General features: G+C 41.8%; 1 protein-coding gene across 1 annotated transcript in view; it reads left to right on the top strand.

Annotated features, from left to right (window-relative positions):
* The window catches only part of FNDC3B (fibronectin type III domain containing 3B), a 209627-nt gene that overhangs the window by 87778 nt on the left and 105520 nt on the right, over window positions 1-16329 (top strand). The window contains 1 exon segment of the mRNA XM_037406717.1: window positions 14846-14922. Coding sequence (XP_037262614.1) covers window positions 14846-14922 — 77 coding nt within the window.

Here is a 16329-nt window from a genome sequence, read left to right as displayed (position 1 = left end):
GGCTTCTGCCTTGCGTAGCAGTGGTGCCAGCTATACAGATGGTAATACCACATGTTGTGCAAAATCGTGGGTTTCTCATTTGCCATTTCAGAATGTAATATTATTTTTTTCCCTTCAGAGGACTCTAGCCAGCCCAGTGCAGCCCAGGCTAACCTCCAGAAGGCAACTAGTTCCTATCAGTTGGCCACACACGTTCTTTGTAGTGGGTGCGAGGGGATCCTGGAAAGCATCTTTAACTTGTCAGGTCTTTTTAAAGTCCTGGTAGCCGGTGGGAGAGCTGGCGTGGGGGGTGGTGAGTGTTGCTTGAAAACCTGCCTAGTTCTCATCAGTGTCATCAGAGTCTTCCTGTCAAATGCTTTGATTCTGGCAAACTTCTGTTCTCTATAGGAAGACCTTTGTTGGAAAACTTTCAACTTGCTCGAAACTCTTACTGATTTGGCGTAGTGATAGCCTTTGTTGTGGGTGAACGTTAGAAAAGTGAAACTTTTGCTGTGCATCTGATCACTGTCAATGTTGCTCTAAATGGGACATTGTAGGGTATTTTGTGTCCTCCGGAATTTTGCCTAGGTATGGCTAGAGTATTTATCACACGGGGCAGATGAAAATCTTTCATGACTATAAATTTATAGGTTGAAATTTCACTGTTCTTAATTTTTCAGCGTTATTTATCTCATGTATGCCAGCGTAAAGTGTATATAAGTATGTGTACATCTGTGCACAACCATACAGAAATGAGAGAGAGAAAGGAGGTAAATCCTTAAAACATATGGTGTGGAACAATATTTCTATTATGCTGACACAGCAAAGTTTGTATAGAAAAGGTAACTTCCCTAATGAAAACTATATTGATTTAATGTAACTCAGATGCAGGGCAAAATGCAAAGTGACAAACCACATTTTTCAGAGAATTCTTTAAGTTGTTTTCTTTTGTCATGGCTCTGGATTGTCGTAAGGCTTATTGAATCTTAGGTGTCAAGGGAGAATGATTTAGTGGATAGAGTGCTGAGCATCACTACAATTTATTTATTTTCCTGGTTCTTTTTCTTGCGGTTGACGTGGCAGTATCTGATAGTTTCTTTTCGTCATTGTGCTCTCCTATAAAAGTGGGTATTACAGCTTACAAGGTAACGTACGGTAGGGTTTAGAGGTCCTTCAATGCTGCTATGTGCAAGATGTAATTTTTGATGCTAAACTTTCTCCTGGCAAATAAATGAGGTAAGTGCAATTCTGTTGTGCTAGGCTGTTCCGCTAGCTTGTGTCAGAGGTTCAACATAAAACAGTTCGTGTCACATAGTCAGTTTCTCTGACTAAAAATAATGGCTGACGGTTTTGTTGCTGACAAGTCAAAGGCTAACTTGCCTTCCAAGGCTGGGGTAACCTGGACAAAAAATTCAGAGTCCGGGTGTGTGATACAGAGCATGCAATGCAAACTTCAGTGGCTGCCTGGTTTTTCAGCAGAAAGGAAAGGAGGTGAGAAGCTCATGGTTAAGACTCTTAATTCTTTGCTTTTGAAAAAAAAATATTACTGCATTAGGCCTTCAGGGATGCTGCAGATAAAGACAAGCTTATCGAAGAAAGACATGTCTCTGGCATGAAGTATTTTTTCCTGAATGCATCATCTTTCTGGGACAGAAACACATTTCTAGGTCTGAAATAAAAGCAGCGGTCTTAGAAGTGAGATAGAAGTTGAGTAGAACTGCTCTGAGTTTAACATAATGAAACTAACTTCTTGAACACTCCCAGCAAATAGAGTAGCTGCGGTGTGAGGTGTGTTTCTCCAGGATGTTTTCTCCTGGTGTTTCCAAAACAATTGCTGAACATTGTTGCAATCTCAGCATTAGAAAGGCTTGTGGTAAGTAAACAGTGCAGTCTTTAACCAGAAAGGCTGATGAATTGTGATTTCTGTAGGCTTCTGAAGAAAATAAGTGTTAATTATTTTTATATATATTCTCCAGTGATGTTAATTTCTCTAGATTATTTGCTTTTTAGCCGGACCCTGTGAATTTCAATAACTCCCCGATGGGTAACTGCATGAGCAAATACAGGGGAAAACGGTTGAGTCACGAGCCTGAGACCCAAGAGAATAGATCTGAAGCCAGAGTGATGCAGTGTTACAGAAGCAGGGCTTTCTTCAAGCGGTGGAGATTCTGAGTCACCAAGACAAATTGTTTTCATTATTATTATTTTTTAAAAAAATTGCGTGCTGGGAGGGGTAATGCACAAACTCGTATGACCCAGTGAGTTGTTTTGCTCGCTGTCAGACAAATACTGTTGGATGTGCAGCAGTGCCGACTCCAGGTATTTCTGTCCCATCATCGCCACTGCTGCTGTCGGCAGTGCTCCCTGATTGATGGGGTCACTGGAATGATTTAGAAATAAAAAAAGATGCTGCTTGCTGCTTGACCTCAGGAGCAGTGTGGTTTGGAGCAGCGGAAGGGATGGGGAGGGCATTTGGGTGGAGGAGCACGCTGTGCTGTGGGCTCTACCTAAGGCAGCATCAACCCGACTGTGTGTGAGTCCCGGGGGCTGAGCTGGAGGCTGGACCGCACTGGGGCAGGTGTTAGGGCAGTGTATGTGGTGTAGACCTGATGGCCAGGTGCATTTTATTGGTTTTCACTTGGCATCCTTTTATCTTTTCACTAAGCCAGAGGAGCTTGCCAGGGATGGCTTGAGTGGAAGCGAGGAGAAAGAAAAGGAAGAATATGCCCGTGGATTTCTTCCTTGATTTGACAGAGAAGCGCTTTGGTTTTGGGTGCAACGTAAGAGTTGCACACTTGTATGTGTGTGCAGGTTTTGTGGCATAGAAATACAAGTCAAACATGGGAGATTTTGAACAGAAATGATGGTTTCTACCTTACAATATGAACATTTGATAGTTTTTTAGGTCCAGAAATGTTGGGAAAGGTTATTTTCGTTTTTTTTTCTTAATGCTCAAAATTAACTTAAATGAAACAAGGGGGGTGATGAGACGTTCTGTTTTCATCAGTTGGAATAAGTCAAGGCTGCTGTGCTCCCCTTTTCTGTCAGGGCGCACACAGTCCATGCCCTTGTTAGCACATGCACTCCTGCAGCCACAGGGACCAAAGTTATGCCTCAGAATTTTACCTTTTGAAGATTGTATTTTTAAATAATGCACTACATCTCTTTTTTTTTTAGTTCCTGCCACTTCCCCTCCCTTCCCTTGCTTCCTAAGGAGAAATGCTGTCATACTGGGTTTGGACTCTTGACTTTACTGAGATGTTAGATCCCAACAACAGAGTTGAGGTAGCAAGAAATTAAAATAATTTGGAAGATAGTTTTTCAACCTAAGGTTGTTAGGAGGAAATGAAGCGCGTTTCTTGAATAGTTGCAAAGTGGCTAACCCCCTTCTCCCTGCACCCCGCTCGCTTTCTGCAAATTCCAGCCCCTGTGGGCAGGGTTGTTGCGGTGGGTTCCGCTGTGCGGGGTATTCCCTCTGGGAGCCTTCTTAGCCTGGGGAGGGCCCCGGCGATGGGATTATTCCAATGCAGCCGCCCCATGAAGCCTCCTGAGCAGAGGCACCGCAGCAGCCTGGTCCCCTGCGAGGCAGGGCTCTTCTTCCTCTGCTGGGATGGACACGGTGAGGACTGGAAGCCACTGAAAGGATAACTTTTTGCTCCTATGTTGGAAAACTTTCTAATAACCCCTGTGTGATACCAAGCTGTACGTTCCCCTAAAAACTCCTCGGCAATAAGTACCTGAAGAGTGATGACCAGTTGAAATGCATAGTCCCTGGAGGGTAGCGGATTTTAATCTCTATCAAACGGCATGATTAATGTTTTGGATAGTAAATTAAAGTCACAGTTGCTATAGCCAACAAGAAACTCCCTTTATTGCATTTGAAAAAGCAGAATATTTCAGATGTGCTATGGAGAAACTGTCCTAGATCCCTTCTTTTTAAATTAGGAGTGTTACTTTAGTAATTGGAAGAATTTAGTTAATTACGCAATATTTGCTTCTTATCAGCAGTTAATTTATAAAGAAAGAGAAGAGGCTAATTCTGCCCTCTATGTCATGCTGTGTGATAGGATTTTTTACCTGAGGACACAGGAAAATAAGAATTTATGGTTTATTTTTTGAGGGATGTAATGCTGTCGTTAGCCAAAAGGCATGTTTTAGGACAGAACTCCGCTGACGTGCTCCGTGCAGTGGCTCGGCTTAGAAACATGAGAAACAAAGAGAAAGCAAGGGGTGGGCGATGGGGCGCTTCAGACATAACCTGGTGAGTCACAGCCTTCCTCCTCACCTTTAGTGCTCATAAATGAAAGCAGGCTGTGAAAAAACAAGTTAGTGCCTTCTCTGGAACAGCCACAGCTGAGCTGAGACCTACCAGAGGAGTCTGCTGGAGCAGAAGAGGTGAGGAGGAACCAAAGTCAATGTAAGCAGCTTTTTGTGTCTCGTTGGGAGAATCAGGGGTCTGTAAATGTGAGTGAAGAGAAAACCTTGAAAAAACAGGTGGTGTTTGACCGATGGAAGTGCAGGCTCAAGGGAGATACAGGGCAAAGGGAAGGGGGATGGGTTGGGGGCTTTTGTAAAAGATTGTTGGAAAGAAAATAGAAGGCTCCTTTGCCCGCTGCCATGGGTGGAGAAAGAACAAGCAGAAATTTTTAAGGAAAGAAAATAAAGTTGGACACCTTTCCAATGCAAAGGCAGGTAGGCGATGGAGAACACTAGCTGGGGACTTTGTGGAGCTTTGGAGTCGCTGGAGATGCTGAAGAAGCAGCAGGAGTCAGGAGAGGCTCAGGCAGAGCTGGCCTTCTCTGGGGAGGGGGGAGATGTGCTCTGGCAGCTCTCTGTTTCAGGGAAATAAATTATTTGTCTGCTGCACTCACTGATCCAGAAAGCAATGTTCTGGTTGAGGCTTCTTTACTTAAGATGCAGCTTCTGGTTTGTTGTTGTTTTTTTTTTAATTCTTTATGGGAAACCCCTGGGCTCACCAAGGGCATCTCTGGGCACTGCACTCATTGACACATTTAAAAGTTTAGCTTGTGTCTGTCTTATTTTTTTTTTTTTTTTCCCCCAAGTTATTTGGGTGGAAGTGCAATACTGTAGTAAAACTCTCAACAGAGGGACAGACAGTATTAAATATTTTGACATGTGCTTTTAATACTTACTGAATGTATATAAACATATATATAAATGTATATATTATATAAAAGTGTATCTAAAATACGTATGTTGTTTTATATATGTAAGAAGAAGAATTAAGAATGTGCTTCTACTCCAGGGAGGTGACAGATTTCCATCAGCCTCACAAAATATCCCCACCTGTACCTGAGTACCGATGGTGCTGATGATTCTTCTTCCCTCCCCAGCCCCACATGGTAGAGTGCTTGTTTGTGGCAGGTGGGTATTAATTGCTATGTTTTTGATGAGCACATTCAAATAGAGAACGAGACGATTCACTGAAGTCTGGGATGCAAACATGTCACGAGCAGAACTCATCAGCCCCTGTGATGACGGTTGATGGCACAGTGTCAGTTCCAGGCAGGTGGCAGGATTGAAAGTTAGCTTTATTTTTTGGTGCCTGGATGATATTTGTCACTGTGGGTGGACAAGTAAAGAATAGCCATCACCTAATTGCTGCCTCCTTTGGGCCAGGCAGAAGAGAATGTACTGTGAAACTTTATTGTTGGCTAGGTTTTGGGTCTGTTGCTGATTGTACGGTCCTTGTGTTGTTGCCATGGGAATGCAATAATTATATTATTCATAATTGGAGCTTTTTCTTTTACTGCGGCAGAAAAGTGGTGTTGTATAATTATCGGTACCTTTAATGGAAGTTGTACTCAAAGCCGATTGTTAATCATTTGTATAAATCCGTTGCAGAGAACAAAACTTTTTGCAAGTGAATGCCATTTTAGAAAATTGCCAGAAAGCTAGCACATAACACACACTCCCCCAAAAGGATTTACATCACTAGAATGTGTTAAAGAGCTGTCTCGAAACTGCAAAGGCAAAATCATGTCTGTAGTTGAACTTCCATCCTTACGATGTTTTTGTGGCTTGTTTTTTGTCTTTCTACAAACAAATAACCTCTATTGTTATCAGGCAAATAGTGTCCCATTCTGTATAAATGATAATGCTGTTAATAACTGGTGGAAAAAAAATAAATTCTCATTTTGTGACATCTGTTTCCCCTAAAACTGAGTTCTGGTTAAAAGTTAGTGCAATGGTTATAGGTCTGGTGGGAGCTCAGCTGGAGGATGCTAATCCTTCTGTTGCTTTTCAAACCTTTAGTGGTGTAAAAACTTGATACATGAGATTTTTTGATTCAAAAATGAAGCCTGATGCTGACAGAGATCTCCCGGCGTTTGCATGGGTTGGTAATAGTTATCTGAGTTTCTCCCATTCCCGAGTTCAGCTTTATAGTCTCCTTTTTTTCCTCTTGGAGACTCCTGCAAAGGGCGGGCTGCAGTTTTCTGTGCAGCATCTCTTCTGTCTCACCTTTCTTGGTAGTGCTGTTCCCTCTGTTCATCCATGGACTTTCTGGCATATTTCTGTCACAAAACAAAGGGTTACCAAAGGAAAGAAAAGTTAGTAGATGGGAGGAAGACTTACTTTTTTTCAAACCAGAGTTTTTCTATGCAGTACCCTACCTTTCTTCAGCAGTCTGAAGTTTTATTCAGGCATAAGTATCGTTTTACGACCCAAGCCCTGTTCTGGGTTTGTGTCCAGTGATGTTCCCACATGCTTCCTGTGTGACTCTGCATCAGGCGCTTCGTGTCTTTTGTCCCACAGTTTCACTTGTGAAGCAAGGAGAATAACAACCCTGCTCCAGCCAGATGTTCTGGGGATGGATTCATGAGTCCTTGCGGGTAACATGGTGCTGGGTCACAGAAATGCTTTTGTGCTCCTGCTTCAGATGTCAGGGTGTCATCTTGGGTTAATATTCATGATGAAATGGATGTCTCTCCAGTTTCAGGTTATTGTGTTGTGGCTTGTGTGTTAATGGATTAATTTCAGATGTTTTCAATGTAGTTGGTTGTTCTCTTTGTTTCCAAAGTAGTCCTAATTTATTTAACAGTATTTGCCATTCAAGTCAACTGATTTTAGACAGATGTTTGTCTCTTGTGTTTTAGTCTAGACATGTATGATTTACAATCTGTAGCCCATCTGGTGAATTGCCATGGGAGTATTCTTATTTTCAATGCTTGAAGTATTGCAACATACTCCTTGCAAGTGTTTTTGCAGTAGCGGCTGATGAGCCAACCATCAGAAAAGGTTTATTTTAGCAAAAGAATCCAACTTGTTTGTTCGGATTGGGGCACGAAAATACTCCGCTTCTGTTCAAAACAACAACAAAAAAAGTGTTCTGCTCCAAAATCTTGCCCATAAAATTGAAACTCTAGAGGGATAGATGGGTGTAGTTCAAAAAAGAAACAAAACCCACTTGGGGATGCAGAAGAACAAGAGACCTGAAGAGCCCATCCTGTCCATCCCCTTTCTCTGTGGCTGAGCAAGTAGACTCGTCTAACCTTTTCTAAAGGCTTCAGTGAGCTTTGTGTTGTCAGACTTGCTCCTGATGTGTAAGCTTAATCACCGCTGCAGACCGTTAGCGGCGCTGTCAGTGGCGTAGGCTGGCCCTGCGCGGCGGGACGGGGTCTGTGTCCCCAGGCGGCCCCTGCTGCCCTCCCAGCCCCGCGGCAGGAGAGGCTGCCCTGCGCGAGGGGCGATGTGCCCATGGCCTTGCCCAGGCTGTCTCCGCTTGGTAAATCAGTGAGGAGTGGTGACTCCAAAACCAAGGTGCAGGACGGCGTGTGAGCTCTCGCAGGTGAGGAGTGGGAGGATGCCCATCTCAAACTGTGTATCTCAGGATACCTATCTCAAAACGCCGTGCGCTTAGCCTTTGAGACATCAAATGTTTGACACTTGGAGATTTGTGAATTCATAGGTCCGTGGGAGATAAAAATGAGAATTTAACCTAGCTTCCTCCTCAAATTCAGATGGAATACTGCTGCTGTGTAACCATCTGTAGCATTGCGATAGCTTTGGAGAGGGCACGTTCGGTGCGACTGATGTATTTGAGTTAATTTCCTGTGTGTGTGGGTGACTTTATTATTCCTAGAATATGCCCTGAACCAGGACACAACATCTGGGAGACACGCACTGCAAAATAGCATGCTGCTGAGTAGGAATCTCTTGGTTCTTACATAAAAGCGTAGAGTGCTGTTAAGTCCAAATGGAAGGTACTTGAGCCCCTCGCAGTGTGTAGCAGGTCAAACAGCAAACACAGGTAAAATAAGCTGTTTTCAAGAGTCTCCGGTGTAAACAGCAAGGGTGCTGTCATTTAAATAAGCCACAGAATGCTCCGGGAGCTGCCTGCTTGATGTGCTTGGCTTGAGCTTCTGAGTACTTTGATGTTTGGGTGAGTTGGTTTGTCTGCACATGCTGCAAACATCAGTCAAACCAGTCTCCAAACTGGGTACGTCGTAGGGCCTGTGGCTGTAAGGGCCGAGTACTGACCATGTAAACCAGGTGTACATGATTTGCAGTTTAATGTTGGGGGTGATAATGCACTGAAACTCCAAGACATTAATGCGTTTTTTAACCTTAATTATTTTATGTTTCATTTTTAATTATATTTGCGACAAATAAAATTTGATAATGGGGGTGGGGGTGCGTAAAGGACTGTTATAATTTGTAACCTCTTCTAATGTAGTCACAGGATTTAGAAAGGATATTGAAAAAAACCTAAAGTGGTCGTAGAAATTGCAAAGTTTAGCGGCACGTGTTACCTACATCGAAAGTGTTTCAATCTCCACTTTCAAACACTGTGTTTGCAGGTACAGATTGAGGTAACGGTGTTCAGTGGTTAAGCCATGTGGGTACAGGAGACTTCAAGCTGATAGTTTGTTGGGTTTTTTTTAATGTTTCATTTGCATTTAAGTGGCTGTTTGTTGTGGGGGCCAAGATCATTTGAAATCCATGGAGCAAGTTCTATTAAAGTTGAGGGTTTTGGTAATGTTTTTGTAGTACTCTTTATAAGGTGAAGGAATTACTTCCTACTAGTAAATTGTGATCTGAATAGAAAATAAACAGTTGAGGTGCCAGACAATGTGAATGGACACGTGGTAGGCATCCTTTTATTCACATCCTTATGTGCAGGTAAGGTTGCCTTAAAAATACTGACAGGTATGTATGGATAAGCAGTATAAAGTGCTCTATGTGCTGCTGCCTTCAGGCATGAGCTGGTGCCATGGGGATGGCCGAGTGCTGGATGCTTTCATTAACCTATGCCTTGATAAGCTGTATTGATCATGTTATTTTTTTCACCTTTCACAACCCCACCTGTGGCAGGTTGAGTGCAGCATTAGGTGGGATTTTTTTTTTGACATTTCAGACCTCTCCAAAGGTATTTTTCAAAGCTATCGTTTTACCCCCTCAAGTACTTAATACTGTAAAAGTTACTCCTTCTTTTCTTCCTGGTGTGGAGTTGCTTTAATCTACAAATGTATACTCATCCAAGGACAAAGTATTCAAATCTTGATCAGCAGCAAATTTAACACCCTGTGTCCTAGTGACTTAAGTAGACACCTGGGAGTTGACTCTTTCTCTGCCTTTTACCGTAGGAGAGCAGAGTTAACATCTGAATGAGCTCTTTTCTAGGAGAGATTGCATCTCAAAACCGTGGTCATGTTTGTGTGTGAAAGCTCTTCATATCCCGCTTTAAAGGTTTGTATGAAGTGGTCTGACACACTCGTGTTAGCTTGTGCGAACAAGCAGGTTTAGGCTGTGGCTGAAAGGCTAGGAAAAAAACTTCTCTCTGCTGTGAAGGAAAGAAGATGAATGGAAGGATCCAGGGTGCCTTGTTTGTTTGTTTGTGTTTTCCTTGTCATCACCTGGTTTGGTCCATAAGGTGCTTTGAGAACAACCAAGTGGAGGGAGAAGACACGTGTGCCTGACAGCAACGGGGAGCCTGTTTGTGCTGTTTTCATTGAGGAAATTGCTCCGGAACAGCTGCTCATCCATGTGAAAATGCAAACCCTTGGGTCCTGGCCAAGGTCAGCTGGACCTGGGTCATTTGTTTTAGCAAGGCAGGCCAATTTGCCCTTTAATTATCTTTCGTTTGGTCACACCTCTTGCTCCATAGTTTCGCTTCCTGAGAAGCACCCTGTGTGAAAGATGTGATACCAGTTTTGTTCTGAATCAGAGGGAAGCATAATATTTTTTCATGGATTACTTAAAACTGTTAAGCTTTATAAAATACAGTGCATTTACCTGGCTGGATTTCATTTTCTACTTTGCTAATACAGTAGGTTCTTGTTATTAAAATGTACAGGATTCTTAAATTCCAAAGTAAAAGTACCCAAATCACTACATTTCATGTTGTTTTGTGCTAACGCAGGTACTGCGGTGTGAAACGGTAAGTCAGTACGTGTTTACTAGAAACAGGGCTGAGAAATTCTTGAACTGCAGAGTTTTCTGTAACTGATCGCAGAATGGGAACTTCGTAACGAAGCCTGGTAGGGTTCGCTCTTAGCAAGTAGCTGTGCAAAACGGTCAGTAGAAACACGGGGTAAAACTTGTGCCCGTGTGCTGGAGCTGGGTCTGAAAAATATTCTACGGTGGACATAATTTAGTCATAAAGAGAGAAAAGCCATGTTCTGTAAGCACTGAGGAGAGGAAAATAGTGTAGTGAAACTGCTTGTTTGACTTAAAATGCGATGCAGGAAGAAGGAAATAGGAAAGGTGCATTGCTACAGCTGGAGGAACTGAAACACTAGATTTTGGTTTCTATAATTTAAGGAAGAAAACCTAATTAAGCTAAAGCGATCTTTAATGCATGTGTAAAAGGTCACTCAGGAACAAGAAAAAAACCATACTTACTCCAAAACCGGCTTTAAATAAGAATTTTGAAAGTGCCATGGATTGCAACCAAGGCTATAATTAGCCTTGAAAACCTTGGGACTGAAGTCTCTCTAGTAGATTGTTACATTATTCCTGAAGGAATAAAAACGGCCAAGAGAACTGACAATCTCTTGGTGACAGAAGCATCCTCTTGGCAGGGGAAGTGGGAGACGGAGACGGAAGGGAGAGTTGCTTTGATCTGCTACTTCACACAATAAACCGTGATAAGAGAAGGAATAGATTAATTGTTGTCACTTTTGTTAGACTGCATGTGCAGGTGTTTTTTTAAAAAGGCAAGAGATTTATAAAAACCCCTTTGGTCATCTAAAACGGTCAAAATAATTAGTTTCCATGCCATGGGAGGAGTAACAGGGCAGCACAAAAGAGGGAGCATGTGGCTTGGAAGAGGACAGGCTCTTCCTGGGCTGTCAAGCTGTTAATTAGCTCTGCCGCAGTATGAGGCTGAGTTGCTTCTTTTACTGTTTCTTAATTGTTCACATGTTAGAAATATGAAAGCTTTGTGCTCTTGCAGCTAGGGACAAGTGTGGTCTGTCACCTGCCTGGCTGGCTGGACTTCATTCGGTGCCTTCAGCCTGGTGGCTCCTCTGCTTCTCCCCCTGTGTCAGAGGAAGGGGAATAATCCCCTTGCCCCGGCGTGTTGCACGGAGCCAGCCCCGGTGCTTTGGGGTGTCCCCAGCAGCCGATGGATGTGCTCTGGTTACAGCCAAGGAGCTCGGGGTGGGATTTGGCCTCTTGCTTTGTCAGCAGAGATGGCCAAAGCTCCTCTGGCTCGGTTTCATTATGAACTTGGGAGACAGCCTCAGTTTGTCAACAGGTTCGAAAAGTGTTAAAATGAGCTCGTTTCAGTGTATAGCATCCGTGTTAGAGTGGATGGAAATAGAAATGGGATATAGGATTTTTTCTCAGTTCTATTAAATTTAGCATGGAAAGATGAGCTTCAATTAAAACTTGCAAAGTTCTAATTCCCTAGAGGACATATTACTTGTATCCATCCTGTGGATACAAAGCGACTGAGGAGCATCCTTCACTAATTGTCTGCTTTTTAACAGTTAAAAAATACTTAACAAAAAACCCTCACCATGCCGCAAACCCCACCCCCACTAAAACAAAACCATACCATTGTTTTTAATTGGGGAATGGTTTCCTTGCAATAACAAGTCTTTAATAATTCCTGGGGCTCATCGTGCTGTAGAGATGGGGCCTGTATTTCAGTTGCTGGAGCTTGAAGTTGTTTTGATATCGTTGATGACAGAGATGAAATAATGTATGCTAAAGTCATTTGGCTAGCCTTGAAATCAAAGCACTGGAAACAAAATCTAACTGCAAATCATTAGGCTGTCATTCTTTTAAAACCTGTTATCCAAATGACTTTAACAGTTTGTGGGTCATACGCAAAGTCAAGAATCATCTTGCATGGTGCACGTTTTGATGATAAAACACAATATTATTTATTTTTTTTTTATGGGAATGGAAGTGTTACAGTCAACAGTATCAGTGTGGGAGTTCGATTTCTTCCTGCAAGTAGATCGCTACTCCATATGAGCAATTGGCACAAGGTTTGGAAGGACAGATGTGAGGCATGCGAGCAAAGTGTTTCTCCCTTGTTGTATAATGACTATCTGGTCCATACACAGAAACTCCAAAACTGTTTAATTTTTTAATTTATTTCCAAATCAGAGTACCAGTCTTATGGGAAGGACTGGCTCGGGCCAATACAACTGTAAGTAGATAGCATTTTGGTGGGGGACTGAAACAAATTAAGCATTAAAGCTTTATTAAGCAACGTTTACATGCAACGCTTACGCTGTTGTATACTTGAATGGTGAACTGGGGATTTTTGATTTTATAATGACTTTTTTCTTGCAGTTTTTCAGGTTTGAGAAATCACTGACAAGGCACGAGTTGCATAACAATGTGAATATTAATTTTACCTAATCTCAGGCATGTTTCATTCTGAAGAACCAAACAGCACTTGATAATCCGGTGTGGACCGAATCCCCCAAAACAGTGTCATTGTGTTTACCAGTATTGGCTGTTACGTATAGATACATGTCCAACTTACTGTGGAGTGAAACTTGGCAGCGTATATAGACCAAAGTAGTTTCTGAGAGAAATAAAAAAACCCGTATTCCTCAAAAGAAATTTGCAGATATTTTGATAGGGAAAACACATTTACTCAATATTTCTGTGAAGTTCCTTCCGAACGAACTGTCACTTCATATTTTTGATGGGTTTGAATAGAACCATTTAGATGACAGCTCCCCCCAGTAATCGCTTACTGCTCATGCTGATATTTTATTTTTCCCTTTCACACAAGGATTGTTGACTATAGAGTAAGGTGGCAGGGGACTCATGGGCTGAATAATAAGAAGTAGTAATAATGACTTTTTTCTTTTCTTGTTGGGGTTGTAGTATAGGTCAAGTTCCCTACATAGCTAAGTATAGGCAAGTTTGAAGAGCAGCAGAACCACATGCCGAAAATGACTTCTTTTAGTTTAAACCTTGGAGTTTCCATGTGCTTAATGTACTTGATGATAAATTATCCTATTTCAGATCTAGACGTGACTGGTAAAAACCATATGTGCTGATTAGATTATAAATAACAGGTTAGAGAAAATGAGCCGTGATCAGAGGAGATATAAATAACTGGGATGGATTCCTGTGTGTAACTTGGGTTTTGAGAGGTTGGGAAATCCTGCTTATTGTACAATAAGCAGCCTGAGGAGTATAAAAACGTAGATGGATAGGGAATATCTTTCTGATAATTTAATGTGGACTGCTTTTGCTTTTATTAGACTGTGGCTTGCTAGGTTGTTCAGGATTTTGTTAGATTTGCCTAAACTTAGGGAGAAATCGCTCCTGAGGGCCATTACATCCCATCTGTGCCTGAAGTCCTTCATCTGTTCTAGTGTTTAGCTTCCTTACCTAGAATGTGATACAGTTTGGTGGCGTTTGATGGCTTCTCCATCAGAGGAGGTTATGAAGTTATCTCCTGTATTGTTAGCCAAAGCTAAAATTCAGTTTGCAACAACAAGTTCTCTCTGAGCTCTTCTCAAGAGTTTGGCCCTGACTGTTTTTGGGCTAACTATCAGGTTAGTGTAAACATTTTAATGTGTATTAAGGAAGCAATGAAATTAAGTAGTATAAACTCTCACTGCAAACATGCAAACATCTGTCTGACATTTGGGGGGTTCATTTTACTGACTGCTCTGTGTGATGTTCCCAGTTAATGGCTGAGTCAATGAGCAATCAAGCGAACTACTTGCATTTCATCTGGACTCTTTCGTTGAGCTGTGAGGCTGTGTTTGTAAAAGCTGGATGGTTATGGCACTGGCTTTGTTATCCTTGTACTCAGTGCCTCAAAATGGAACTTGCATGTTCAGGGCTGGATTTCGGAGTGGAAACCATAAGCTACTTGCTTGTATAACCACATTCCAAGGTTAGTCTGAATAGCTGAGATAATGAATTTGGTCTTTGTGCATTCTTAAATAGATAGATAGTTTTTCACATATGTGAATTTTTTTTTGCTACAATTGGACGCTTTCCTTGGGAGCAGCCTAATTCCAGGCTGCACAGTTTCTGCTTTGTTCTCTGCTTCCATGCCTTCGACAAGAATAACTTAACCAGATTTCAATATAGGAATTGTGGGCTGCTAAAGGACATATTGTGTTACTGCTTAATGCTGTATAAGTTGATCAGTGGGTAATATAAAGTCTATATTTTAGCTGTTTTATGATGAAAATATTTTTTCAATGGAATATATGGTAAAGTCGTTGAACAGTGATCTTATTCTCAGAATGATGGCACAAGGCATTTTCCATATACCAGAAATTAGTGGAGCTGCTCATTTTGCTGTTGGAGACTTAAAAAATAAAGCTATTTTTAGCCTTTTCTGAGCAATTGCACCATTTTTTAAAAAACTGAAAAAGCTGATATCTTCTTTCTTTCTCTCTGTTAGGACCAGCAGAGGTTCCCATGATGTCACCCAATGGATCCATCCCCCCTATTCATGTGCCTCCTGGTTATATCTCACAGGTATGCATCTTGAAGAATTACATTGTGTATAGAAGCAATAGTATTGATCCATATGGAGAAGTCTACTTGGTTGAAGTACGACTTCTAGTCTAGAAATACTAACGGAAATGGTAATACACATTTTCATACTGCTCCTCTTTACTGACAGCATACACACGTTTGCGCAACCAGTTTTGTTTTATTTTTAACGCTAACAAAAGCTATGCATACAGATTGAGCCTACATGTGCAACTTCTTACCCTTTGTGAGAGGGAAAGAAGTCCGCGATGGTAGGGGGTGCCTTAATTCTAGTGTGATAGTCGGAAGGGGTAGGAGTTGGAAGTGAGAGGAGACACCACTGTAGCTATAAAATACGCTGTTGTATCTTCCCAGCAGAAATACTGCAGCGTATCAAGAGCTGGGGGTGGTGGTGGTGTTTTGTTTTGAAGAATAGATGGGATTTAATTACCTATCCATGGAAAAAATGGAAAACGCTTTTCACAAAGCTGTTGCATTAGGTTTTGAGACTCTTGAACACCTACTGCTCTACTGTGTAAATAACCACTATAGATTACCAGATTGTTTGTGTTCCTGCTGTCTTCTGCAAAGCTTAAACCCTTTCTGAAGTCAGGAAGAAAAAAAAGGTTGGTGTAAGGCAGAATAGCTGTGAAAAATGCAATAAGTAATTTAAATAAAAAAAAAAAACAAACCGCTTTCATTGAGACCTGGACTGGATTGAAAGCTTCATTAAAAGTATACAAAATACTTGAAATATCCTTGATGAAGAGCATAGGAACTTCTGGTACATACATCCTGGCATCTTATTAAGCAGAAAATAGTTGATGTCCTGGAATTCCTTCCCCTCCCCAGGAAACATGTGAGCTTGTGTCATTCTGAAAAATTGTGGATGGCGTCATACTTAAATCCCACAAAATACTGCAATTGCTCTGTGGTATTTTAACTTCTGAACAAAATGAGAACATGCTTTAAGTGCAGGGGACTTTGTTAGCCAGCCTAGGAGAGAGGGCAGGCCGGCAGGGTGGTCTAGCTTCCTCCCGCTTCTCAAGCGTCCCGAGGTGGGTGGCTGGGGTACGCTTTGAGACAGCACTTGCAGTGCTGTTTTAATACTCCTTGTGGGCTGACCTAATTCAATGAACTGACCCATATCATGCAAGGATTTTATTTTTTTAAGATTTACTCTTCCTTTGAAATTACTTTAACACATTGTAATTATTAAAATGTTTGTACCTTTCAGCCCCTGTGCTGAGATAAACGGTTGGGTATAATTGAAACTCTTTCCAAACCAGAGTGATAAAAGTCTTCCAGTTGTATCTCTCTCTGAACTCTGTTCCTTTTTAATGCTTTTTGTGGGGCAACAGAATAATTCCACTAAAAAAAGCCTTTAAGTCATTTCTTAACCAGAAACAC

Source organism: Falco rusticolus, chromosome 13 (genome assembly GCF_015220075.1).
Source record: "Falco rusticolus isolate bFalRus1 chromosome 13, bFalRus1.pri, whole genome shotgun sequence".
In the NCBI taxonomy this organism is placed as follows: Eukaryota; Metazoa; Chordata; class Aves; order Falconiformes; family Falconidae; genus Falco; species Falco rusticolus.
The sequence above is the reverse complement of the archived record's forward strand: the minus strand, read 5'-3'. Positions and strand labels throughout refer to the sequence as shown.